This window comes from Mustela erminea, chromosome 11 (genome assembly GCF_009829155.1).
Source record: "Mustela erminea isolate mMusErm1 chromosome 11, mMusErm1.Pri, whole genome shotgun sequence".
Taxonomy (NCBI): domain Eukaryota; kingdom Metazoa; phylum Chordata; class Mammalia; order Carnivora; family Mustelidae; genus Mustela; species Mustela erminea.
This window is the reverse complement of record NC_045624.1, coordinates 4,478,442-4,504,282: the sequence shown is the minus strand read 5'-3', so window position 1 is coordinate 4,504,282 and position 25,841 is coordinate 4,478,442. Positions and strand designations below refer to the sequence as shown.

Sequence of the window (25,841 nt, the reverse complement as noted above, 5' to 3'; positions counted from 1 at the left end):
TTTTAGTTTAAAAGAATTTTTTATTAACCAGGATTCTTAATTCCTTCCAACATGTCAGATAACAAATCTTTTTAAGATAACTAATTCTTTGGTCTGACACATTAATATATAATTGATAATTTAAGTTAATATAAAAGTTCATTATTTTTTAATCATGTTCCCGAAGAATAAGTTATAAATCTGTGGATAACAGTCCATTAAGTTAATACTTCATTTATATAGAGGAGAAATGGAAACAAGGAGAGAATTCTGCTAAGAACTGCCTAGTTTTTCATATATGCGTGTAATGCATATATCCAGAGCTAGAACAGGGAAGGTATTGGAATTTTCTTATCTTTTCCAAATAGCTAAAGAGAGACAAAACTTAGAGTAGGGATTTTCAGATCTTCAAATAAAGAGATTTTCAATCTTATTTTTTAAATGATTTTATTATTTAAGAGAGAGAGTGCGCGCGTGTGCACATGCCCATGGCGGGTGGGAGTGGAGTGGGGAGCAGGGTCCCCACTCAGCAGGGAGCCCAACGCAGCGGCGGGTGGGAGTAGGAGGTGGTGGAGACCCCTGGAACTCCGGGATCACGACCTGAGCTCAAGACAGATGCTCAACCAACTGAGCCACGCAGGGGCTCCAAGAGATTCTCAATCTTACTGATCACACAATTATCCAGGGGGAAATGAACATGTTCCTCCACCATACAAGTATTTGTAAGTTACTCACATGTAACTTGTAATAAAACCCACAAAACTACAAAGTGAAAAAGGACGAACTAGGGATAAAATAGGTCATATTCTTAAATATTTTCAAGTTTATTAGTGGCAAAATCAGATCTGTTGAGGGCATACGGGTGTGAGATGTGAAAGGCAGAAATGGGACCCAGCGAAACTTGACTTGAGTCGCCGCTGGGACCACTACCATTTTGAATTTCACAGTGTGGCTAAAGAGCAAATACTGGGCCTAGGAGGACTGACTGTTTGTCTGACAGCTTTTTATGGTCTCCTGAGAGGTCTCCCTCCACCCACAACAGAAGTAGCTCCTACACCAGGACTTGGCCTTCATTAGAACAGTCTGGAGGCCCCCTGCGGTGCAGCGAGCAGGAAGGACAGAAGGCAGGATGCAGTGTGCTGACGCACGGACTGCTGCTGAAGGCAGTGGGAACCAATCCTACCAGGGCCACCCTGGGAGAAGAACTTCAGTGTCCTCTCACTGGAGGGGTAAGGAAGCTGGCGTGTTCACACACCAAACCCTGCCCTTCACTGCTGAAGGCCTGCTGGCCTGGACCACATGCAGCCCAGAAGCTCGGGCAGCCAGCGGGCACCTCCAGAAGGCCGAAGGTTTTGGAAACTGCAGATGAGCTAGAGGCGGCGCAGGGTCCACGGGGAGGGCACAGACAGCAGAGGCCACCTCTGCTGTCCCTGCATCAAGAAGAATATTAACTTCAATCTTAATTTCTCTGCAGGATCCTTTTTAAGCCCTTAAAAACAATCTTTTGTCAGCTTAATCTACAGTTGGTTTTTAACTAAATTGGTCACATATAAATGAACACACCCACAAAAACATCACAGTCAATTCTTTCCACTTTCCAACAGGATACTTCAGAGAGGAATGTGACAGATGACCACCTGATACACAGATCGATGAGTACTCCAGCATCAATCTGAGTACCACATATCCATACAATTTCACCTTTTCTTTGATTAAAATACAAGTTGAGATTTTCTTCCTCTCCACAATACATTACCTTGTGTACCCCTCGAGGTGCATGCTCCCCATTCTGGCCATTCCTTGGCCAGAGTACACAGAGCCCTGTCCAGCTCTCAGCTGGAAATAATGACTCATTGCATGGTATGGCTGGGCTATTCTCAATGGCTAAGAACATACTAGTTATAGTTCTACTACAGTTTTAGCCTTTATCACTTAATGAGGAGATGAAAATGTCAAAAACAATCTTCATAGAATTCTTTGAATGGGTATATTATTTCCCTGTGTTAAAAAAAATTGTACAGAGACCCAACCAGAATGCAACTTCATCTTGGACTCATTCTAACTCCGATCAAAATGCTCTGGCTTTCCATAGTCTTTGGTGTAAAAGGCAGAAGGGCAGGCTCCTTGTTTTCATCCCCTTTGCAGAAATCACAGCTCTGCAGAAACATTTTCCAAAGTCACAGCTTCCAAAAGGAGTTACATAGAAGTCAGAAATGCATTTAAACTTTCCTAAACAATTAAGTACTTAACTAAATTCCAGAAATGTGACACAAAGTTAGAAAAAAGTTCATTTTATTCAGGCCGCAATGTGTAGATTACTTATTTAGTCTTAAAACAAGTTCAATATACAGTTTAATTATTATCAGCACTTTGATTTATCTTCAACATCCCAAGAACACAATAAAGTTTTCCTGTACTAGTTTAAGAAATCCATTCTGGGGGGAAAAAAAATCCATTCTGTGTAGAAACATTTATATCAATTCTCTCAGAGTTTAAAACTTTATTACTGAGTCATTTTAGCCCATTAAAGACTTTTTAGATTTTGCATGATATCCTGAAAAACACTACTGTATGACACATATCAACAAAACTCAATGCCACTTTCTCCAATAATAAAAACGTGCTTTTTTGAACTGTTACTTTTTAAATGACGTGAAACTAAAGAAAACTGGTTGCTGGTTTTAAAATCCTCCTGTTTGGAGAAAAATATCCTATGCTTCACTACTCGTTGCCATGCCTTACAGAGATAGGGTCTGTAGTCCACATCTGCCTCACCTGGATGGTTAAAGGCAGGCGGAGGCCCTTCTGTCCAGTGTGAGGTTTTCTGCATTAGACTTTGTGTTGTTGCAAAAAGAACTAAGCGATACTCGCTCACGAGTTTCTCTAAGAACTGAGCGCATTTCTTCAGGGTGCACTCCTGCAAGTTAACACTGTCTCCTCCATTGGCGCGGTCTATCCAGTAAAAGGCGGACAGGCTATCCAAGATCAAAAGGCAGAGAGAAGGGTGGCTACAAACCATGGTTTCTAGGGAGTACAGCGTGAGGAGCAGCTGGGTGCTGTTAACGCAGCTCACCAAAAACAACCTTCCCAGGCACTGTTTGACCATTTCTTCACAACTCTGGGAGAGTCTATGCTCGAGAATTGTAACCAGCCGGAGCATATCAAAGCGGTAATCTGTGTCAATAAATAAGACTTCTACTTCCAGTCCCCCTTCGGATTTTGGAAGTATACATCGTGCTGTTAAATGATAAAGCATTTCGGTTTTTCCTGTTCCCTCTGGACCATGAAATTCAAGAATATCACCTGTGTAAAATGTAAAAATGTCAGTCAAAATGCAGCAGCACAGTAACGGTAGGCTACAAAATGAAAAGTCTGCAACAGTGTGTAAAAAGACGTTTACTGGAATGTGAAAGAAAAATTCTAAATCCACTTGCGAAAATGGATCATATAAGCAAATACAAGTAAGGAAGGAAATTAAATCATTAAATTTCACCTCTGAGAAAGGAGCTGGCTACTAATTAGCATCAAGAAAACGTGAAAAACAGAATGACAAGGTGGAAAGGCACCCAAGGAAGTCTCCTGGGGAGGGGTCCACATGCACTCACACTGAAACTGAGAAGCTAAGAATAAAGTGCTGAAAGAAGCTACTGAACACTACGGTACACAGCACTCTGCTACTTGATTACCCACTATACATCCTCCCCCGTCAGTAAGTATAAAACCTCTATTGGGCGGGGTGCCGGGAGTGGGAGCGGGGCGGGGAGAAGGCAGTGCACAGAGCTAAGAAACTATTTTTTTCAGGGACACCTGGGTGGCTCAGTTGGTTAAGACGCTGCCTTCGGCTCAGGTCATGATTCCAAGGTTCTGGGATCAAGTCCCGCATCGGGCTCCCTGCTCAGCAGGGAGCCTGCTTCTCCCGCTGCCTCTGCCTGCCTCTCTGCCTGCTTGTGTGTACTCTCTATCTCCGGCAAACAAATAAAATCTTAAAAAAAAACAAAACAAAACAGAACTATTTTTCTCAGTATCCCTTGCAAGGAGGAGTCAGCAGGGATCACCCGAGCCAGGGAGACATGAGTACGACTCTGTTGGGGGTTTCTAAGTTTTGCTTTCCTGATACGGGTGCCAGTTCTGCTGTGCCACACCCGGCTCTGCAGGGGAAGCAACCATCCTGAGGCAGTGAGTGAAAAGGGACACCCGAAGTAGGGTGGGCCCTAAGAATCGTGGAGCAGGAAGACAAGAGGTGCCCAGGACTTTGATGACATGGTGGAACCCCACACCAGCTAGGCAGGGCCTGTGTCTATACCACTTGTGAGGTGAGGAAAATAAGCCTCTATCAGGTAAGCCACTGAGTTGGACTTCTGTCACACGCGGCTGAAACGATCCCTAACTAGGGTTTTTTGGTGCGACTGGCATTATGGGCGGAACATTATTCTTGACACTGCAGTTTCATATGTTCAGCTCTTGGTCCTAAATGCCAGTAATAGCCCTCCAAATTTCCAAAATGCTATCGGTTATTCTCCACTATATAAATTTCTTGAAGCTGTGCCCTGCTAGAATGACATCTGCACTGTAAATTATTTTCCCAGCATTATAAGCTGAAATAAACTACTCTGAACTTCAAAGACTCCAAATATTTTTCTATATAGGTTTCTATACAGGAGAACGCAAATTAAATACCTGGGGAAACTGTCTTACCTCCAGAGCTCTTCAAAACCCACTCCTAACACTGGCCTTCCAATCCTTGCTAGTTTGTTTCCATTTAATTTATGACTGAACCACACGACTGGAAACAGAATGCAGATTCTCAGGCCCCAATCAAATTACTAGTGTGGGAGTCCAGTTCCTTTACTTCCTGTTATTACTAACAAACCACTGTAAATTGGAACATTCACAAAGAATGTAAAAAAAAAAAAAACCGAGCACGTTACCACTGTAACATATTTAAGGTACTATGAAACTTCAACCAGTTTCTACCATAATCTTACATGCAATTAAAAATTTAAATAAAGGGGCACCTGGGTGGCTCAGTGGGTTAAAGCCTCTGCCTTCGGCCCAGGTCATGATCCCAGGGTCCTGGGATCGAGCCCCACATCTGGCTCTCTGATCAGCAGGGAGCCTGCTTCCTCCTCTCTCTGCCTGCCTCTCTGCCTACTTGTGACCTCTGTCTGTCAAATAAAGAAAATCTTAAAAAAAAAAAAAAAATTAAATAAAAATGATTCCCCGTACCCCTCCCCCCAAAGATTCTAGTCTCAAGAAGTGAAACTATTTTCACAATAACAATTGTTCACTGATACTCTTGCTGGAAGTTAACACAGTAACTAAGTAACTATTCAGGCCAGATGTTCAGTTTACTCTCTCCTACTGCTGACTAAGAAGCTAAGCTGAAATCCTCCCTTACCCACAAGTAAGTCTTTTACTTCCCTATATTACAGAGAGTGAACTACATGCATTCAACGAAACATTAACGCAGAACAGATATTAATTGTAGAGAAGGAAAGCTGAAAACACAGTTTAGTAAGACTAATCTCAAAATAGTTTGGAGGATGCACAGAGAACACAGTGGGGAAACCAACCAGCAGGCGGCACCAGACCCTCCCCCCTTCCCCAGAAAAGAAGGCCATGAGGCTCATCAACAGCAACCAGCTTTTCTACGGTGCTTTATGGGTGCAAGCACAGCCTGATGATAGCTCATTTGACCCTAATAACGACACTCGGAGCGAAGAAAGCAAACTTGATCATGTTTCATCATCGCTGTTATCATGCTATGTAATTTTTAAACCATTTTTTAGTTTTACTTAATCTCTACACCCCAGATGGTGCTCAAACTACAACCCTAAGATCAAGAGCCACACACTCCACAGACCAAGCCAGCCAGGCACCCCTCAAGCTGTACGATTTCCGGCTATTTCGTCGTATTTCCTACACGCTACTTTAAGGTTGGGACTCTACTATTCTATTTCCAGCACAGAGTACCTTTTGAATGCACTTCATTAGGTTACCTTCTTTTTGAAAACTTCTTGAGAGACATCTGAAAAATGAAAATGTAAGTCCCTATCTGGTGAGGGCTTAATGCTCCAGAGTGAGCTCTGGAACACGGCATTTTGAAAGGAAGCAAAAGTTGGCAGGGAATCCCAGGAGGAGTGTGGCACTGGTCACCAGAGTCCCGCGGATGTAAAGGCCCAGGACCAAGGCTGGAAACGAGAGACCAACACAAGAGACAAGCAGGAACAGGAGTTCTGTTCCAGAGTGCCCAGTTCTCGGCCCCTGGCCCAGTGAGTGTGGACACTTCGTCTCTGTCAGGTTTTCGGGCCTGCCCATGTTCGGGGGTAAGGTAGTGACGTATGTAAAGGTTCTTCTCAGAGACAGGGTTGGAAGTACCCATACATCAAACACATAAGGAAAGCAGGAATTTTTAATTCACGTAATCACATAAATATCCTAACAAGAATTTAGCTTTCAAAATGTTATGTTAGGTAGGTGTCGCAAAATAAAAATGTCCTACAAACCCTAGGGATTTGAGATTCAAGACAGTAATAAGAGAGTAGACATAATGATCTGAGAATAAGCTACAAAGCAACAGAGAACAGAAAGCTCAATCTGGTGGGTGAGAGTAAACAAAACATTAGGAATAGAGGCCAAAAACACAACTCTCGGGACACATCCACGTTAGAGTCGTCAGCATGAAGACATAAAACATGAATTTAATATAAAAATTAGAGGAGGAAAGTGACACAGAGCACAAAAGGTTTCAAGAAAATGAAAGAGTACTAAATAACATTAAATGAAGCACAACATTTCTAAAAGTAAAAAAGCGGCAGAGCAGAGTTTGTGAACAGATCCCTGAATTGGTCCTGGATAGTTACCTTGCACCAGTAAATGTGTAGTTTGCAAAACCACATTTAATATACGTATTATTTTATGAAGCAAACTTCAAAATCAGATGCTGAGAAAAGAGATGGGAGGGCTCTCCAGGGAGCACTGAGCTTCTTCCAAGGATTAGGCTGCAGGGAAGGCAGGGGGCACACAAAGAATTAGGGGAAAATATGATGGTTTACATTCATTTAAAAAGTAATATTCAACAGCAGTTTCATGAGGCTGAAGTCAAATGAAGACAACCGAAGGTAGGAGAAAGGCAGCATATTCTCAAGTAAAAGGGAAGCGACTCCACTGGCCAGAGGGTAGGTGGGAGCCGTCTGTGGGTATTTCTGGAATCCTCAGAATAGGAAAAAAATGAAAATCTAGCCAAGTATTTTCTTGGAGAGAAGGTGGTGCTCATAAACATCTTTCAGCGTAACTCAACAGAGTAAGTCTTAGAGAGCACTTGTTACATGGTTTATCAAGGTTGGCTAAATTCATACATTACTAAGAAACAGATGACGTTAAGTATATGGATTCCTTAGATTCTTGCTTTGACAAGATTGAGATGAGGCAACGCTTAAGGTGAAATCCTTGGTTAGGAGATTATTAAGGGGTATATGAAAACACTCTTTTCCTTTTACAGATTAACAGCAAAGCAGTAAAAAGGTCATTTGTAACAACTGGGGAAATAAAATGTGCAAACTTACAAATTACACATAAATATTATCATCACGGTCGCAGATTCCCTATAAATATGTTTAATGATGAAGTCAGTTTTGTTGATTTTATAAACATTTACTGTCTAATCATCACATCAAAAATCATATTCAAGCATGATGTTCTACAGAGGGGCATAGTCCTTTTAGCTGTTTTTGAAGTCACTATCTCAAATGTTTCTGAGACCTGTTGGGAAAGAAATCATACCCTTGTCCATTCAAAGTATTGAGTATGACAACTTGGGAGTAAAAAAAAAAAAAAAAAAAAAAAAACCACAAAAAAACAAAAACAAAAACAAAAAAACCCAAACCTCTCACCGCAAAAAACACACACACACACACACACACACACACCACTACAGTTTGGCACTTGACAAATTAAGCTAAATCAGAAAATCTGGATGGTTTGGCCTTGATAGTTGCTCTCACAAATAGAATGCTGTAAGGGATCTGGGTAACAGATTGTCAGAGTGAGTTTATGAATCCGAAGATCCTTCAAAATAAGGATAAAAAAGAAAAGCCAAAAAATACACCATCTTGGTACCAACCTACTAATTGTATAACAATATGTTGAATTTGCAGATTACAATCATACGGAAGAGGTAATGAGTTGGTATGCACTACTGTATATGGTATAGTACATAGTACTCAGTAACTACTATGAAAAAGCATTTAGAAATGTTTACAATGGAGTAGAGCTTTCTATAATCCCTAACTGTGAACTTCCCCATACAGTTTCTGATAAACTGTTGTTGACAAACAATCCTTGTAATGCCAGTCTTAGGTCTGCTACTGCTCCAGCGGGCGCTCATCTAACTAGTTTTACAGCTAAAATACCTACAGTATTTATAAAATATTGAAATTAAGATGATGTTAATCCAAACTAAGTAAACATTTTTGTTAGTGACTGAGCACTATGGTGTTTTTCAAATTTCTACAAATACAACATCCAACTGGATAAACGGTGCTCTGACCCATGTTTTCCTGTCAGTTTTATAAGGTCCAACTTTACAATATCCTTTCTGATAGAGTAGAAAGTTCAATCTTTTGTCTAACACGTTTGGTCAAAAGTTGTCTTTATTACTGATAGTTTAGAAAATTGTTTGCTAACAGATCTGCTCTATAAAAAAATAGTAAAGGGAATATTCTAGGCTGAATGAAAGGATAGCAGATAGTTACTTGAACCCAAGAGTTAATAAAAACCACAGGTAAATGCAACTACATAGGTAAATATGAAAGACAGTATATGTTTTATATTTGTAATTTTTTTCACTTATCTGACTTAAACAAATGAACTGAATATTTTTTTACTTATTTCTTTGTTATAATACATATTAATTTTTTTTAAGATTTTATTTATTTGACAGAGACAAATCGATCACAAATAGGCAGAGAGGTGGGCAGAGAGAGAGGAGTAAGCAGGCTCCCCACTGAGCAGAGAGCCTGATGCCAGGCAGATCCCAGAACCCTGATATCATGACCTGAGCCAAAGGCAGAGGCTTAACCTACTAAGCCACCCAGGCGCCCCAATCCATTTAAATTTCTTTGCTGTAATGGCTTTTTAATTTCTTGCATTAAGTCACAATTTTAGAAGTGTTTATGGATATATGATGCATAGATATATAACTTATAACAGCACAAAGGAAGAAGGAAGAAATGGAGCTACCCAGTAGCAAAGTATTTATAAAATATGGAAATTAAGATGATATTAATCCAAATCAGATTATTTTAAATTAAGATATTAATTGTGATCCTCAGAGCAACCATTAGGAAAATAACTCAAGGTCGCCTGGGTGGCTCAGTCAGTGAAGTACCTGCCTTCAGCTCAGGTCATAATCCCAGGATTCTAGGATCAAGTCCCAAGTCCCACATCAGGCTCCCATAATCCCAGAATCCTAGGATCAAGTCCCAAGTCCCACATCAGGCTCCCTGCTCCTATGCACGGAACCTGCTGAACCTGCTTTTCCCATTCCCTCTGCTACTCCCCCGGGGCGGGCGGGGGGCGGGAACGGGGACACACGACTTTAAAAAGTGAAAGTGACCAGGAATAAAAATGGTACACTAGGAGCACCTGGGTGGCTCAATCGGTTAACTCTCGCCTCCTGATCTCTGTTGCGGTCATGATCTCAGTGTTGTGAGATCAAGCCCATGTCTGGTGGGGCTCTGTGCTGGGTGTGCAGTCTGCTTAAGATTCTCTCTCCCTCTCCTTCTGCACGCCCCCCCCCCACCAAAATGGTACATTAGAAAATATTTAACACAAAAGAAGAGAGTAAAGAAGGAATAGAGAAAGAAAAAAGATATGTCTATATAAAAAGCAAAATGACAGTCATAAACCCTATCTTATCAGTAATTCATTAACTGTAAGTGGACTAAACAGTCCAAACAAAAGGCAGAGATTGGCAGAATGGAATAAAAACACAGGATTCAACTATAGGCTATCTACGACAGGCACACTTTACCAAGTCACAGACAGACTGATAACAAAACAATAGAAAAAGATATGCCATGCAAATAGTAACCAAAAGAGAGCTGATGTGGCTGTACTTTTATCAGACAAAATATACTTTGAGACAACTGTTACTAGAAACGAGGGACATTTTTGTTTTCCATTGTGCTAAAAGATGGCATAAAAGTTACCATTTCTAAGTGTACAGTTCAAAGTTCCAGTCACACTATTGTACAACATCTCTAGAACTTCCATCATGCAAAACTGAAATTCTATCCCCATTAAACAACAACTCCCCTTCTCCCTTTTCTCCTCAATGCCAGGTAACTATCATTCCTGTTTCTATGAATTTGACTGCTTTAGATACCTCATGTAAGTGAAATCACAATATACTCCTTTTTGTGACTAGTTCATTTCACTTAGCATGTCCCCATGTTTATCCATGTAGTAGCATGACAGGATTTCCTTCCTTCTTTTTTTTTTTTAAAGATTTTATTTATTTATTTGACAGAGAGAAATCACAAGTAGTCGGAGAGGCAGGCAGAGAGAGAGGGAAGCAGGCTCCCCGCTGAGCAGAGAGCCTGACGTGGGACTCGATCCCAGGACCCTGAGATCATGACCTGAGCCGAAGGCAGCGGCTTAACCCACTGAGCCACCCAGGCGCCCCAAGGATTTCCCTCCTTTTTAAGGCTAAATAATGTTTCCTCGTTTGCATATACCACATTTTGTTTATGCATTCATCTGTCAATGCACATCTGGGTTGGTCCCATCTCTTAGCTATTATGAGTAATGCCATTATGAACAAAGGACTGCAAATATCTCTTCAATACTCTGCTTGCACTTCTGGAGATCTACCCAGAAGTGGAATTGTTGGATCATATATATGGCAGTTCCTCTTTTTTTTTTTTAAAGATTTATTTTGAGAGAGAGAAGAGGGAGCACAGTGGGGGTAGGGCCAGAAGGAGAAGGAGTTAAAGAATCTTAAGCAGACTCTGTCTGCACCAAACCAAGAGCCCAACCTGGAGCATGGCCTGTGCAGAAATCAGGAGTTGGATGCTTAACTAACTGTACCACCCAGGTGCCCCAATCATACAGCAGCTCTATTTTTGATTTTTTGAGGAACCTTCATACTGTTTTTCATACCGCCACCATTTTACAATCACATTAACAGTGCAGAATTTTTCTACAACTTCAACAACACTTGTTATTCTGTTTTTTACCGTTACCGTCCTAATGGGTGTGAGGGGACAAAGAAGGACACTTTATAACGATAAATGAATCAACCCATCAATAAGGTAAAATTATAAACTTGAAAGTGCCCAACAGTGCACGAAGCCCCAGAATATATGAAGCAAAACAGAGAAATAAAGGGAGAAATACACAATTCAATAGTAATCATTGGGAAGTTCAATACCCATTTTCAATACTGGATAGAACAATTAGGCAGAAGACCAAGAAGAACAGGAGACTTAAAGCTAATAATCAACCAGAATTATTACAAAACACCACGAAAACACTCAATCCAACTATAGCAGAATATACATTCTTCTCAAGGGCACATGGAACACATTCTTCAAGATAGATCATATGGTCAGCAATAAAACAAACCTCAATCAATTAAAAAGACTGAATCAGAGAAGTATGTTCTCTGATCGGAAAAGAATGAAAACAGAAATCAGTAATGACAACAAAGTGGTAAATCTTCTTGACCTTGACTGGATTAGCCGATGGCCTAGCTATGATACCAAAAACATTAACAATAAAAGACAAAACAGATAAACTGGACTTCATCAAAATTAGTAACTCTGTGCCTCAAGGCACCATCAAGACAAGAAGACAACACACAGTGGGAGAAAGTATTTCCAAACCGTATTGGATAAGGGACTTGTATCTAGATTATATAAAGGACTCTTACTACTCAACAACAAAAAATCCATTTTTTTAAAACAGCAAAAGATATGACAATTCTCCAAATTACACATAGAAATTGCCATTAAGCACAAGCAAAGATGCTTAGTATCATTAGTCACCAGGGAATGTAAGTCAAAACCACAAGGAGATATCATTTCATACTAGGAAAGCTAGAATCAAAGACAGGCAATGACAGTTGTTTGCAGGATGTGGGAAAACTGGTACTATTCTAGGCCTCGCTTCTGGTGGCAAGTAAAATGTGCAGCCGCTAGGCCCAACAGTCCCACAGCGCCACCAAAGGTTAAGCCCAGTCACAGCATGAAGCTAACAGTCCCTCTCGTAGGTATTTTACGCAGGAGAACCGAACACATGAATCACAGAAAAGCTCGTACACAAATCATCCCAGCAGCATAATCCATACCAGCAAAAAGCAGAAACCCAAATGTCCATCGACTGATGAACGGGGAAAGCGTGGTATATCCACTCAACAAGGACCAGAACTACTGAGCCATGCCACGGTATAAAAGCTGGAAATGTTATGCAAAGGAGCAGAAGCCAGTCACAGAAGACCACATATTGTATGATTACATGAAATATGCAGACAAGGCTGGTCTAGAGAGTCATCAAGTAGATCAGTCACCACCCAGGGCTGAGGGATGTGGGAGCAAATGGGAAGTGACTGCTAAGAGGCATGGCTTTCCTTCTGGGGCAATGAAAATGTTCTAAAATCAATTGTGATGACAGCTGCATACATGTAAATGCAAGTCATGAAGCTGCATGCTTAAATGGGCGAATTACACCTCCACAGAGCTCTTCCACTAACGAGGAGAAACAATGCAGCACAGTAGTACTCTTCTGTAAGTCTTCCCTAGTGTAAAAGTGCTGGGGGAACAGGCAGCCATGTCTTTTCCCTTCCACAGAAGTAGTAACAGACAACGGGGTACTTAAGGACTTACCTGTGACTCTCAAACTTCTAAAAAATAAATAAATTATAGTGACAAAACTCCCTCAACTACTGTGTTGAGATAAGAGAGGTCAATATTTATTCTGAAGATTTTACCAAAGAACCACCAAATTTTAACTCCTCTGACACAGATAATGAAGACTTAAAAGTGTTCTAGCATGATCTATTTCTCACTTTTTAATTTTACAGGTTAATCCATAAGCTGTTTGCTATAAGTATGTACAGCCGTGATCGTATAGTGGTTAGTACTCTGCGTTGTGCTATAAGTATGTACATATAAATAAATATATGTTAGAAAAAAACCCTGTTTTATAAGACTTAATATGTGACATTGTGTTTTGGTCTGAGATTTTTACCAAGTACAGATGAATCTTCATCAGCAAACAGACATGGTTCTATTTCTTTCAAGGAACTTCTACCTTCAAGTCGGGCAAGAAGCTAGCAAAAGAAAAAAAAGAAAAACTCATTACTTAAAAATATAAAATCTTATAGACATCTACATTTACACCATTTTCCAAGCGTCTATAAAAAAGACCCATTTAATTTTGAGGATTTAGAGGAAATTATGAAATAGGAAATACAAGTTAGGAGGAAAATTGTGTTCATTCATTCAGAAAACACTTCCTTATTTGTTTACATATCAAATACTGATGGTATAAAATGAGCCCCAGGAAGACTCCGGACACCAAGTTCAGGGGAGCTTCTGCAGTTAGCAGACTGTCACACACTGCTGCGGGAGAACTGAGCGCCCTCCACAGTTCCCCCAGGAGAGGAAGACGGGAAGGTCTGCATCTGGAATTCGCCGGGACTTTGACACCTGCTCCTGTGGCCGTCTTTAAGACTGCATCCTTTCCCTGCAGTGAACTGTAACCATGAACACAACCACTTTCAATGAGTTCTGGGAGTCCTTCTACGGGACTGCTATACCTCAAGGTGTCCCCCGGGGTCCCCATAACCCCCAACTTGCAAATAGTATCAGAACTGAGTATAGTCTTAGGGATCTGGAACTTGGTAAAGTCTGCTCCTGGGGACGTCCCCAATTTCACACACAGATGAAGGACTTCTGCTCCAAAATTAAATACAATCTTTTTTTTTTTTTCCTCTAGGAAAAGCAATTGTGCTGATTATTTGAGTTGGATGCTTTTTTCATAGCCTACATTTATTTTGAAAAAACAACTAAAAGAAACTTTGATTATACAGACTTTGGTATTTGGTAGACATTTTATTAAAATGAAGAAAGTAAGCTTGTCACTTCAAGAAAACTGACCGTATTTGTTGCCAATGGTAACATTTGAATTTTAGAAAACTCACCCTCCTCTGTGACCTTGATAGCTTCCCGAAACTTAAGATCCTTTATGGGGAAGACATCAATGTTTTAATGAATGTAATTTTAAAAAATAATTATTTAACAAACACGCCAATTCTTGAAAGAGCTGTGTAATTCAGTGAACCACTATTTCCAAATGACTAATGCATGTTAAACCAGTCCTGGGTAAAAGATTCACTCCAAGTGTAAGACCAATCAATCAATGGTTTTAACGTATTAAAAAAAAAAAAAAAAAATCACGGGACACCTGGGTGGCTCAGTGGGTTAAGCCACTGCCTTCTGCTCAGGTCATGATCCCAGGGTCCTGGAATCGAGCCCCGCATCAGGCTCTCTGCTCAGCAGGGAGCCTGCTTCCCCGCCCCCTGCCTGCCTCTCTGCCTACTTGTGATCTCTCTCTGTCAAATAAATAAATAAAATCTTAAAAAAAAAAAAAATCAATCACTGATATAATTGTATATTCTACATTGCAATTAACTTTTAGGAAACTAGTATCTTGTCACGTTTTGGTACAGAATCAAAGAAGTAAACCCACAATTATCTAAAAAAGACCTTCAAATACTCCTTTTTCCAACTATACATCGGCAGTACTTTATGTTGTTCTGGTTGAAGCACAATAACATGATAAGAGTCTTAGCGTACTTCAACCAGAACAACATAAAGTCATAGACTGCACGCAGAAGAGAGGGGACCCCAGTCAAATTCTCTTCAACCGGACACTAAAACGAGATCTGCAAATATGTGAGAGTGTGTCACTCCTCATATTTTTTGTTTAGGGAAATATAGCTATTTTTCATTAAAATACTTACAATACTCAAAGAGTTTATAACTGTCACTTGTATATGAATGCAAATATTTAAAATTCTAAATTTCTCCCCGCAGCTCTCTCTCCAGAGCCCACCTGCTCCAGAGATCTCTCGAGAGTTTATTTTCGCTTTAATTCTTTTTTTTTTTTTTTTTTTAAGATTTACTAAAAGAAGATAAAGGGGTGCCTGGGTGGCTCAGTAAGAACACAAGCAATGTATTGGAATAACATCTGTGAAGTCACAAGTAGGCAGAGAGGCAGGCAGAGAGAGAGGAGGAAGCAGGCTCCGCGCTGAGCAGACAGTCCGATGCGGGACTCCATCCCAGGACCCTGAGATCATGGCATGACCTGAGCCGAAGGCAGAGGCTTAACCCACTGAGCCACCCAGGCACCCTATATTTTTGCTTTAATAAACTTTCTCGCTTCTGCTATTCAATAAATAGACAGATAAATAAATTTCTCAGTTTCACTGATAAAACCCACATAAACAAAAGCTCTTTTGGTGACAGACATTAACTGCACTTATTGCACTTATTGTGATCATTTTGCAACATAAACAAGTATCAAACCATTATGATGTACACCTCAATCTAATATAACGTTGTAACTACTATTCTACCAAAAAAAAAAAAACCCACAAAAAAAATGCACAAAAGCTCTTTGAAATCCTCAATAATTTTTACATGTGTAATGCATTCCTAAAGCCAAAAATTGAGAACCACTGAGTTAGATGGTGAGTCCAGCTTGAAAGACAAGACAGAAACTTTCATGAACAAGATGAAACACATAAAATGACTTTAAGATGTTTTAAAAAGGGTGCCTGGATGGTTCGGTTGTTAGGCGGCTGCCTTCGGCTCAGGTTTGTGATCCAGGGTCCTGGGATCAAGGCCCACATCAGGCTCCCTGCTCCGCGAGGAGGGAGCCTGCTTCTCCCTCTCCCGCTCCCCCTGCTTGTGTTCCCTCTCTCCCTGTGTCTCTGTCAAATAAATAAATAAAATCTTAAAAAAAAAGTTTTGAGAAGCATGTGTACAAATAACTATCCTCATCAGAACAGCTAACTTAGGAAATTACTCCAATTGTTTACTCTCATCGTCACCCCTCAAAATATTTCAGAATTCTCCACTGTGAGAATTCCTGATAGGAAAGGATTCAAGAAAGCTTTATATTGGCAGGACACTTGGACAGAGATGGTATAACTCCTCTTATCCAATTGGCTGAGTTAGCCAGTTTGCATCTAATTTTCCACTACTATTAAAAAACCTTCAAGGATGAAAACTTCCCACTAATATTCAAAATGTTTACAATGCCAAAGCAGAGTCTGTTTCTTTCAAATAAATAAACTTTAAAAAAAAGGAAAATACCCTAAAAACCTAACATAAACTATTACAGAAATTAAAATTAATCATGTCCAGATTTAAGGAATGAATTAAAAGAAGCCAGGTATAATCAATCTGGAGTTTCTGAAGGACAAAAAAGAGACCAAAGTGTCCAGGGTAAAAGGAACGCCAGTAAGTTCTGTTAGACAAGACAGTTCAATCCTTTTAGGGAAGATTAACACACTGGGCAATCACAGCTTGGTGATGGATTTCTCTTGATTCTCTCTGTAATCTTTCTGAGGCCATATTTCCTATTTAGAAAAGAAGGCAAAGTGGACACAACAATTTTAGTCTATTTGGCAGTTTCACTAATATTGTTAATTAACAGATTTGACATTTGGTTTGTAAATCAGTTATCTTCTAGGTTTTATTATTTTAACAAAGTCATCAACTAATAGCTACTATTTGTGCTTACTATGGTATCTGCAGTACCTAATTTATATACATTATCTCTTTTAATTGTTATAGTAACTATTTGTTGTCATTCTATTTTTCAGATGAGAAAACTAGTAGATGCCAGAGCCGAGACTTAAGAGATCTCTTCTGGCTCCCAAAGGCTGGAGGACCGCTGGGCTCCAGTGCCTCAGATTCAGTATCACGGAGTCTAATAAAATCTGAGTAGAGAGAAAAAATAGTTTCTGGATCTACTAAGCTGATCCGAGATCCTGTCTAGGCGATTACCTGACCTCTTTCAACCATCTCTGTTAACACTCCCCTCAACAGCTACAAGGAGCCCTCTGTTTTCAATGGCAGCATTATTACCATAACAATATAACCCACAAAGGGGGTAATCCTCACTGCACAGCCAGCCACTGGTAACCATCTCGGCCAAGTCAACGTGGGGATACACAGATGTAGCAGACACAGTTCCTATCTTCAAAGAATTTAACAGGAGAGAGTGAAAAGTTTACAAAAATGCAATACAGTACAGTGGCTGCTGCAGAAGAAATACAGGCAGGGTGCTTGGAAGGTGCGGGAACCTAACGCCATCTGGGACAAATCTTCCCCCAGGCCTAATCAGTGACCTGGGACCTCCTGGAGCATAGCACCCCTCCCAACATTCTTTCCTTTTGTTTAACCACACCCTTAAGTACACCCTTAGGGCATAACGCCCCGACCTGCCCAGGAGCCCGAACTCTGACACACAGCCATTAGACATTCTCCTCTTGGGTGGTCCCACAGCAGCACTCCCAACCTCCAGGGCTAGAAAAGCCGGGTCTCAAGAGTGGTGGGGTTGACAAGATTCATTATCTTGAGGCTACCCCGAGACAGGATCAGTCAGGAAGTCCCCTTCTCACATCAGGCTGCGCTTGCCAGCCTTTCTCTTCAGTCTTACAGTCAGTTCTAATTTGTGGGAGGCACCCTTAATTTTGAACAAGAGATTAGGCATTTAGTTCTTTTATATACATATAAAATGTGCACTGATAGAGAAATGTTTTTCTTCCTACAAAGAAGATCCTTTGCCTATTCTCTTTTAAATTTCTAAGGCCAAGACCATTAAACGAATGATAATAACACACATTCCTCAAGGCCGCCTCTTTCCATGAAACTACTACTACTATACTTAGCACATTACCAGCCCATCTCCTCATCTGGATATAAAAGCTCAAAAGGAAAAGCACCTATTTTGGCTCACAACAGACTCCAAAATGCTTTTGTCTGGCAGAAACTCAGCGGCTACCTATTAAATTAAAAGGTAAACAAGGCATAGGTAGGCAGGCTTGGGAAGGATGGAAAGTGTAAGTGACCTCACACTATTTCCATTTTCATGTTTAGACAGTATGCAAACTTATACCAAACTAAAGTCCATGAGTATTCATGTCCTCGAAGTTCTTTATACTAACAGAAGTCCATTTCCAATACCATCATATACCTTCAATACCTAGTAAGCAGTACCTATCTAGTAAGCAGAATACCTACCATACAGATGTTTTTAAAGACCATACAGATGTTTTTAAAGACCATTCAGTTGTGGAAAAGCTTACACAAGAGCAGAAATTAGAATATAGAGAGCAAACTAATTACAAATTAATGGCATTAAGGTAAAATACACACACACAGCTCATTTAGATAAAGGCTCGTTTCCCCTGACCTTCTGTAAATAAATTTGTCTGCAGATAGACCCCAGTAGTAGGGTTGCAAACCGGTTCAGTATAAAAGGCTACCTAAGGTGCATCGGGTGGCTCAGTAGGTTAAGCCTCTGCCTTCGGCTCAGGTCATGATCTCAGGGTCCTGGGATTGGGCCCACATCTGGCTTTCTGCTCAACAGGGAGCCTGCTTCCTCCTCTCTCTCTGCCTGCCTCTCTGTCTACTTGTGATCTCTCTCAAATAAATAAATAAAATCTTAAAAAAAAAAAAAAAAAGGCTACCTAAAAGGGCTCCTGGGTGCTTCAGTCAGTTAACCATCTGCCTTTGGCTCAGACCACGATCCCAGGGTCCTGGGATGAAGCTCAGCTTCTCCCTCAGTCTCTCCTCTCAGTTTATGCTTTCTCTCTCAAATACATAAACAAAATCTTTTTTTTTTTTAAGATTTTATTTATTTATTTGACAGACAGAGGTCACAAGTAGGCAGAGAGGCAGGCAGAGAGGGGAAAGGAAGCAGGCTCCCTGCTGAGCAGGGATCCTGATGCTGGGCTCGATCCCAGGACCCTGGGATCATGACCTGAGCTGAAGGCAGAGGCTTTAACTCACTGAGCCACCCAGGCGCCCCACATAAACAAAATCTTAAAAAAAAATAAAAACAAAAACAAAAACCTACCTAAAGAAGCAAACATTCTGAATCCTAGCCACTAGACCACCAGGGAGCTAAGAAGCAAACATTCTGAACCAAATATTCCCACCTCTGCCCATAACAGACCTGGATTTCCCAGCTATAAAATAAATACAATTCTTAGTTTTACTACTCATAGTAGTAGAGGAAATTCAGGCAAAAATGTGTAACTGTAACACAGAAATGAGAGAGGAGTTGGAATAAGGGAGCAAGGGAAAGCGGCAGCCAGTTGAGCGTGTACGCGACTGATACAAAATCGGGGTCTTACGGTAGCTCCGTAATTCCTCTTCACATGGGAAATTAGGCTCCTCTGCCACTTTGAAAATTCAACTGTCCTTCAGGGCAGAGTACTAGGCCTGGCCCTTCAATCAAGCTGGAAGAAAAGCTAATGCTTTTATAAAAGCAATCATCCTGTAAGAGGAAAAGGAAAAACAGATACATATAAACTAAAGCAAAAACTACCCCACATACGGAGCAACTGGGTGGCTCAGTTGCTAAGCATCTGCCTTTGGCTCAGGTCAGGATCCCAGAGTCCTGGGATCAAGCCTCACATCAGGCTCTCCACTCAGCGGGAAGCCTGCTTCCCCCTCTCCCATGCACCACCCCCAAAAGCTACTACAAATATATCTGACAATTTAAGCAGCATAAATTTCTCTTTTTTAAGTTTTTAATTCTAGTTAGTTATTACTAACTGGTTTAATTCCAGTTAGTGTTGTATTAGGTTCAGGTGTACAATACAGAAATTAACACTTCCATACACCACCCCGTGCTCATCGAAAGCGCACGCCTTAATCCCCACCACCCGGTTCACCCACCCCCCTCTCCTCCCCTCTCTAAGCCAGTTTGTTCCCTGAAGTTAAGAGTCTGTGCCTTGGTTTGTCTCTCTCATTTTTTTCCCTTTGTTTTTTTAAGATTTTATTTATTTGACACAAAGAGAGCATGAGCCAGGGGTGGGGAGGGAGAGAGGACAAGCTGACTCCCAGCTGAGCAGGGAACCCAATACAGGACTGGAACCCAATACAGGACTAGATCCCACGACTCTGGGACGATCTGAGCCCACATCTGAGGGCTCAGCCACCGACTGAGCCACCCCGATGCCTGTTTGTTTTATTTCTTAAATTCTTTTTTTTTTTAATTTAAGATTTTATTTATTGGATGGAGAGATAGCACAAGCAGGCAGAGCGGGAGGCAGAAAGAGGGAGAAGCAGGCTCTCCGCTGAGCAGGGAGCCTGATGGGGGCTCCATCCCAGGACTCCGGGATCATGTCCTGAGCCAAGGCAGCCACTTAATGGACTGAGCCATCCGGGTGCCCCTATTTCTTAAATGAATGAAATTACATGGTATTTGTCTTTCTCAGGCTGACTTATCTCGCTTATCACAGTACTCTCTAGCTCCAACCATGTCACTGCAACTGGCAAGATTTCACTCTTTTTTATGGCTGAATAGCATTCTGTTGGATGTATACACCACCTCTCCTTTCTCCATTCATGTCTCTGGATATCTGGGTTGCTTCAGTATCTTTATTGTAAATAATGCTGCTATAAACATGGGGTGCAGTCTCTCTGACTTAGTGCTCTTGTACTCTTTGGGTAAATACTCAGGAATGCAATGGCTAGATCATATGGCAGCTCTAATTTTTTTTTTTTTTTTTTGAGGACCCTCTAAGCTGTTTTCCATAGTGGCTGCACCAGTTTGCATTCCCACAACATACACAAGGGTTCCTTTCTTCGCCACATCCTGGCCAACACCAGTTGTTCAACACCAGTTGTATTTTGTGCTGCTGATTTTAGCCATTCTCAAGATGCGTAAGAAGTATTAACTTCTAGCAGAATCTGTAAGGACTAAATTTTAAATTTATGATATCCCACAAATGAGTAATTCCATTAAATGCATTCTTCAGATTTCATTAGGAAGTTATACCAAACTGCTTCAAATTTTCATTTAGATAAAACAAATATAGGGATCCCTAGGTGGCTCAGTTGTTTAAGTGTCCAATTCTTGATTTCGGCTAAGATCACGATCTTGGGTTCGTGAGATCGAGCCCCACGCTGGGCTCCAATCTCAGTGCAGGGTCTGCTTGAGATTCTCTCCCTCTCCCTCTGTCCCCACTCGTGCGCTCTCAAATAAATGAATAAAATCTTTAAAAAAAAATCAAATAAACGCAGTCCCAAAAAGAAACAGTAGAGCATAAAATCAATATTACAGGAGTTTAATGTTGGCAGAACACTTTTCTCACCTTGCATGTGAGGAACTCTGCCGGAGAAACACTTCTGGCATATTCTTCTAGCCTCTCATTCCCCTCCCCCAGGGAAGAGCTTCTCATGGGTTAAGAGCAGGTACCCATGGATCATCCCCTTCCTTCCCCACAATGGCTTTCCTACAGGAAGGACACATTCTGCCGTGTTCCTATACTTTAGTCTAAAAGGAGCACTCAGAAATGAGCATTTGGCAACACAGGTTGGCTAATAACCTTACGAGAACTTTTAGTGGTCTAGTGGGAGACGGGAGCCCGATCACCATGGGCTAGAGAGAATGGGAGGGGGATTAGCAAGTGCAGACCGGAGCACAGACTCTGCTGTGCTGAGCAGTAAAGGAACGGGGCTGGCTGAGAGGGAGACATCTATGGAGGTTTTCCGCTTCCTGTTTTTTGCTTTATGTTAGCATACCAATGGAAATTATCAGTGAAAATGAAGATTAAAGATGCAGAAAACTGGGACTCCTGGGTGTCCCAGTCGGCTAAGGGTACTGGGATCAAGGCCTGCACCAGGCTCCTTGCACTGACAAAATTAAAAAAAAAAAAAAAAGAAAAAAGAAAAAGAAAAAACAAGACAGAAAAATGACCATAGGAGTGGGTATATCTGTACCAGTGAGCAACTTGAGGAGGAATGGGATGGAAGAAATCCCTATCGTAAGTGGAGAAATTGTACTTTTTTTTTTTTTTTAAGATTTTATGTACGTATGTATGTTTGTATTTAGGCTGAGCCCATGCTCGAGTGCCCACGCTGGGGGAGGAGCAGTGAGGGAGGGAGAAAGAACCTCAAGCTGACTCCCAGCTGCACGCGGAGGGCAGGGTGGGGGGTAGGCCGTCTTCAGCACCGCCCATCTCAGGATCCTGAGATCGTGACCTGAGCCAAAACCAAGAGTCAGATGTTTCACTGACTGAGCCACCCAGTCACCTCGAAATTGCAGTTTCTGTTCTTTTATTTTATTAAAGATTTTTATTTATTTGAGAGACAGTGAGAGAGAGACAGCATGAAGTGGGGGAGGGTCAGAGGGAGAAGCAGACTCCAGTGAGCAGGGAGCCAAATGTGGAACCCTTCCGGGGACTCCAGGATCATGACCTGAGCCAAAGGCAGTTTTGTTCAACCAACTCAGGCACCCAGGTGCCCTCGAAATTGCAGCTTCTTAGAAACAAAAATATTTACTCTATTTTAAGGAGCAAATTCAGAGAAAACCTGTGCATATATTATCAAGACAGACTTCATGAAAACGGAGGAATTGCAGTATTAATATCTGATAAAGCAGACTTCAGAGGGAAGAAAGTTGCTAGAGACAAAGGGGGACTTTACAGAATGAGTAATAAAAGTATCATCCCACTCAAAAGACATAGGATCCTCAACGTGTAACATATGAAGCAAAACTAATATAGGTGAAACGAGAAATAGACAAGCCCACAATTATATGTGGGACCTTAACAGTCACCTGTCAGCAAAGGAAAGAGTTACAAAACAAAATTAAAGATACAGAAAATCAGAACAAACGAGATCTGACTCATGTATGTAAAACACTGCACCCAACAGCAGCAGCATACATGTTTTTTTCAAGTGCCCATGGGACATCCATCAAGATAGATCACATCCTGACCCATAAAACAAACCTCAAATTTAGAAGAACTGAAATCATACAGAGTATGTCCTCTGACAATGAAGGGCACAAACTAGAAATCGGTAACAGAAAGACAACAGGAAAAATTAAGGGAGTTCCTGGGAAGTTTTTTGTTTTTGTTTTTGTTTTTGTTTTGATGACACACGAAGCAAGGCAGAAGGAAGGGAAAGGGAAGAGGAGAAAGATATCAAATTTATCTACTAAAGTAACAATTATTGACTGCTGTGGGCTAAATATTGTTCTAAACACTGGGACTAAAGGAGTAAACTCAACAGACAACAAAGTCTGCTCTCATGACCTTTAAATCAATATAAAATGTCAGGTGTGATAAGAAGAATAAACAGGGTAAAAGAATAAACATTAACAGTACGTAAAAAACAGGTTATTATACTGTAAACTGTAGTCAAATGCTGGTCTTTAATTGCAGGGTTCATTATTAAGTTTTACACATGCTACTTGTCCTACCATAGTTCTATCTCTAGAATACGTTAAAAGAAAATATTTTTTGCAACTTTATTTTCTTGGAAGACCCTGTATGAAATGTCTTTTCCCTACTACTCACAAAATATGGGAATGGTTAGCTGTTTTTTGAAGTTGTAATTCTAGCGAGTTAAAAATTTAAAGTAGTTGTTTGTTGGGCTCGCTTGTGACTTCCGTTCTCAACACGAAGCCTCCCAGTAGAATCCCTTAAGTTCTGTAGCATAATATGCAAGGGAAGAAAACTGTGTCCAAACAAATTAAGCACCAGCCAGAGTCCTGCAAAACACTCCGAAAGTTTCACTTAGCTGGTTTTGTTAGCAAAAAGGAAAAAGAATAAAGCAGCACCTATTGTCCAGCTCCCTGCTCTCCCCTCAGACCCTCTGTACTCAAAGTAGTGGGAGCCAAGCAATCTGGATAAGGGTCTCCGTGCAGACATGGCAGGCCAAGGATATGTTGCTGAATTTCTTGTTCCATGATTTGGCTGTGCTGGGCTCCCATTTTTTACTTTTTTTGAAAGACTTTATTTATTTAATAGATAGGGAGAGAGAGCGAGCACACGCAGGGGAAGTGGCAGAGGGAGGAGAAGCAGGCTCCCCGCAGAGCAGAGAGCCTGACGTGGGGCTTGATCCCAGGACCTGAGCCCAAAGCAGACCCTTAACTGACCGAGCCACCCAGGCGTCCCAGGGCTCCCAGTTGTTTGATACTAGGCTGGATCTGACTGCAAAAGTCACCTGTTTGTTTAACCCTGGTTTCAAACGATCCTGTAAATGAATAAGGTTTTAACTGTAGTGGTTCTAGCAAGGGTTGGTAAACTGGCCAGCAGGTTAAATCCAAAAAGTTTAAAAATAAGTTTTATTGAGCACAGTCATGCTGATTTGTCCCCCTCTCTGCGGATGTCTGCACATGAGGACTGCAAGGTTAAGGAGTTCTGACGGAGCGCGCCCTGACCTGCAAAGCCCTTCACAGGAAACATGCGTGGACTCCTCCTAAGAGCGCGGCTTCCCGGGCGCCCGGGAGGCTCAGTCGGTTGGCGTCTGCCTTCCGCCCAGGTCCTGATGCCGGTCCCTGGGATGGAGCCCCATGTCAGGCTGCCTGCTTAATCGGGCGCCTGCTCCTCCCCTCCACTTGTTCTCTCAAATACATACACAAAACCTTATTATGATTATGATTATTATTTAAAGAGTCTTGTTTCTGTCCCTCATCTGTATAATAGATTCTTCTCACCCACCTCGCCCATTTCTCGGGGCTCAGGGCCCAACTCCCGTCTCCATCACTCGTCAGAACCACCCGCAGCTCCCTCAACACCCACGTTACCCGCTACTGCCCGCGACCGCCGCCCCCTCCTTGCCGAGCCGAGCTCACGCGGCCCCGAAAACCTCAGCCCCGGCTCCCCCTGACCCGGGCCCCGCGCTGCCCCCCAAGGCCGCGGTTCCTCCGCGTCGGCCTCCGCCACTGGTTCTTCGGGCAGATCGTTCCTTGGGCTCCTCGTTCCCGTTCCGCGACCGGTGACCCACACGCAGGCCGCGCTGGTACCTGCCGGCGCCGCTTCTCGCAGCACCTGTCCGAGCCGGCGCGTCCGCGGGCGCCCCGCGCCGGAAACGCACGCGGGCGGGCGAGCGGCCGGGGCCCCGCGCGGGGGCGGGCGGGAGGGCCCCGCTCCCACACCGCCTGCCCCGCTCCCGCCTGCAGACGGTCCGCCCGCAGGCCCCGCCGTGCCCCGCTTCCGCCGCCCGGCTGGCCGCCCCCGACCGCGGGGAGCCCGGGACAGCCGCGGCCCCGCGCGGCGAGCGGACCGCAGGAGGCGCACAGCGGCCGGGCGACACGGGCGCCTCCGTCCGCCTCCGCCTCCGCCTCCGCCTCCGCTCGCCCGCGCCAGGCAGCCCACGCACGTCCTCGCCGGGTCTCCCAGGGCCGCGGGCCGCCGCCGGGGCCTCAGGCGGGCCGGGCGGGCCGGAGCCGCAGTCCGGCGCGGCCGCCTCCCCTCCGCCGAGCGCCCCGCGCGCCCCCGGCCCGGGCCCCCGCCCCGCCTCCGCCGTCCCAGACCCGGCGGCCCTCACCTGCGTCCCAGACTCGGCCCTGCGGAAGTCACTACACATCGCCCCGAAGGCTGGGCGAACCGGGCACTCAACTTTCCCGCCAGCAGCGCCATTGACCGCGAGCGGCCGACGCCTCGCAGCCAGTCAAACGCGCGGACCCGCTGACCCGGGCGCGAGCATGCGCGCTGCGCCCGCCGGCGCCAGGGAGGCGAAGGGCATGCGCAGTGCTGTTGACGGCGTCCTCGCCCGAGTGACGTCAGACTCCGTCTCCTAGGAGACCGGAGACCGCTG

The 25,841-nt window shown here is 42.8% G+C and overlaps 1 protein-coding gene across 1 annotated transcript; it reads right to left on the bottom strand.

Annotated features, from left to right (window-relative positions):
* On the bottom strand, positions 1 to 25,841 carry XRCC2 (X-ray repair cross complementing 2). The gene is made up of 3 exons (XM_032303973.1): positions 25,572 to 25,841; positions 13,231 to 13,312; positions 1 to 3,282 (listed from the first exon to the last, which is right to left on the bottom strand). The coding sequence occupies exons 1-3, from the start codon at positions 25,608 to 25,610 to the stop codon at positions 2,561 to 2,563; spliced, it is 843 nt and encodes a 280-aa protein (XP_032159864.1). The 5' UTR covers positions 25,611 to 25,841; the 3' UTR covers positions 1 to 2,560.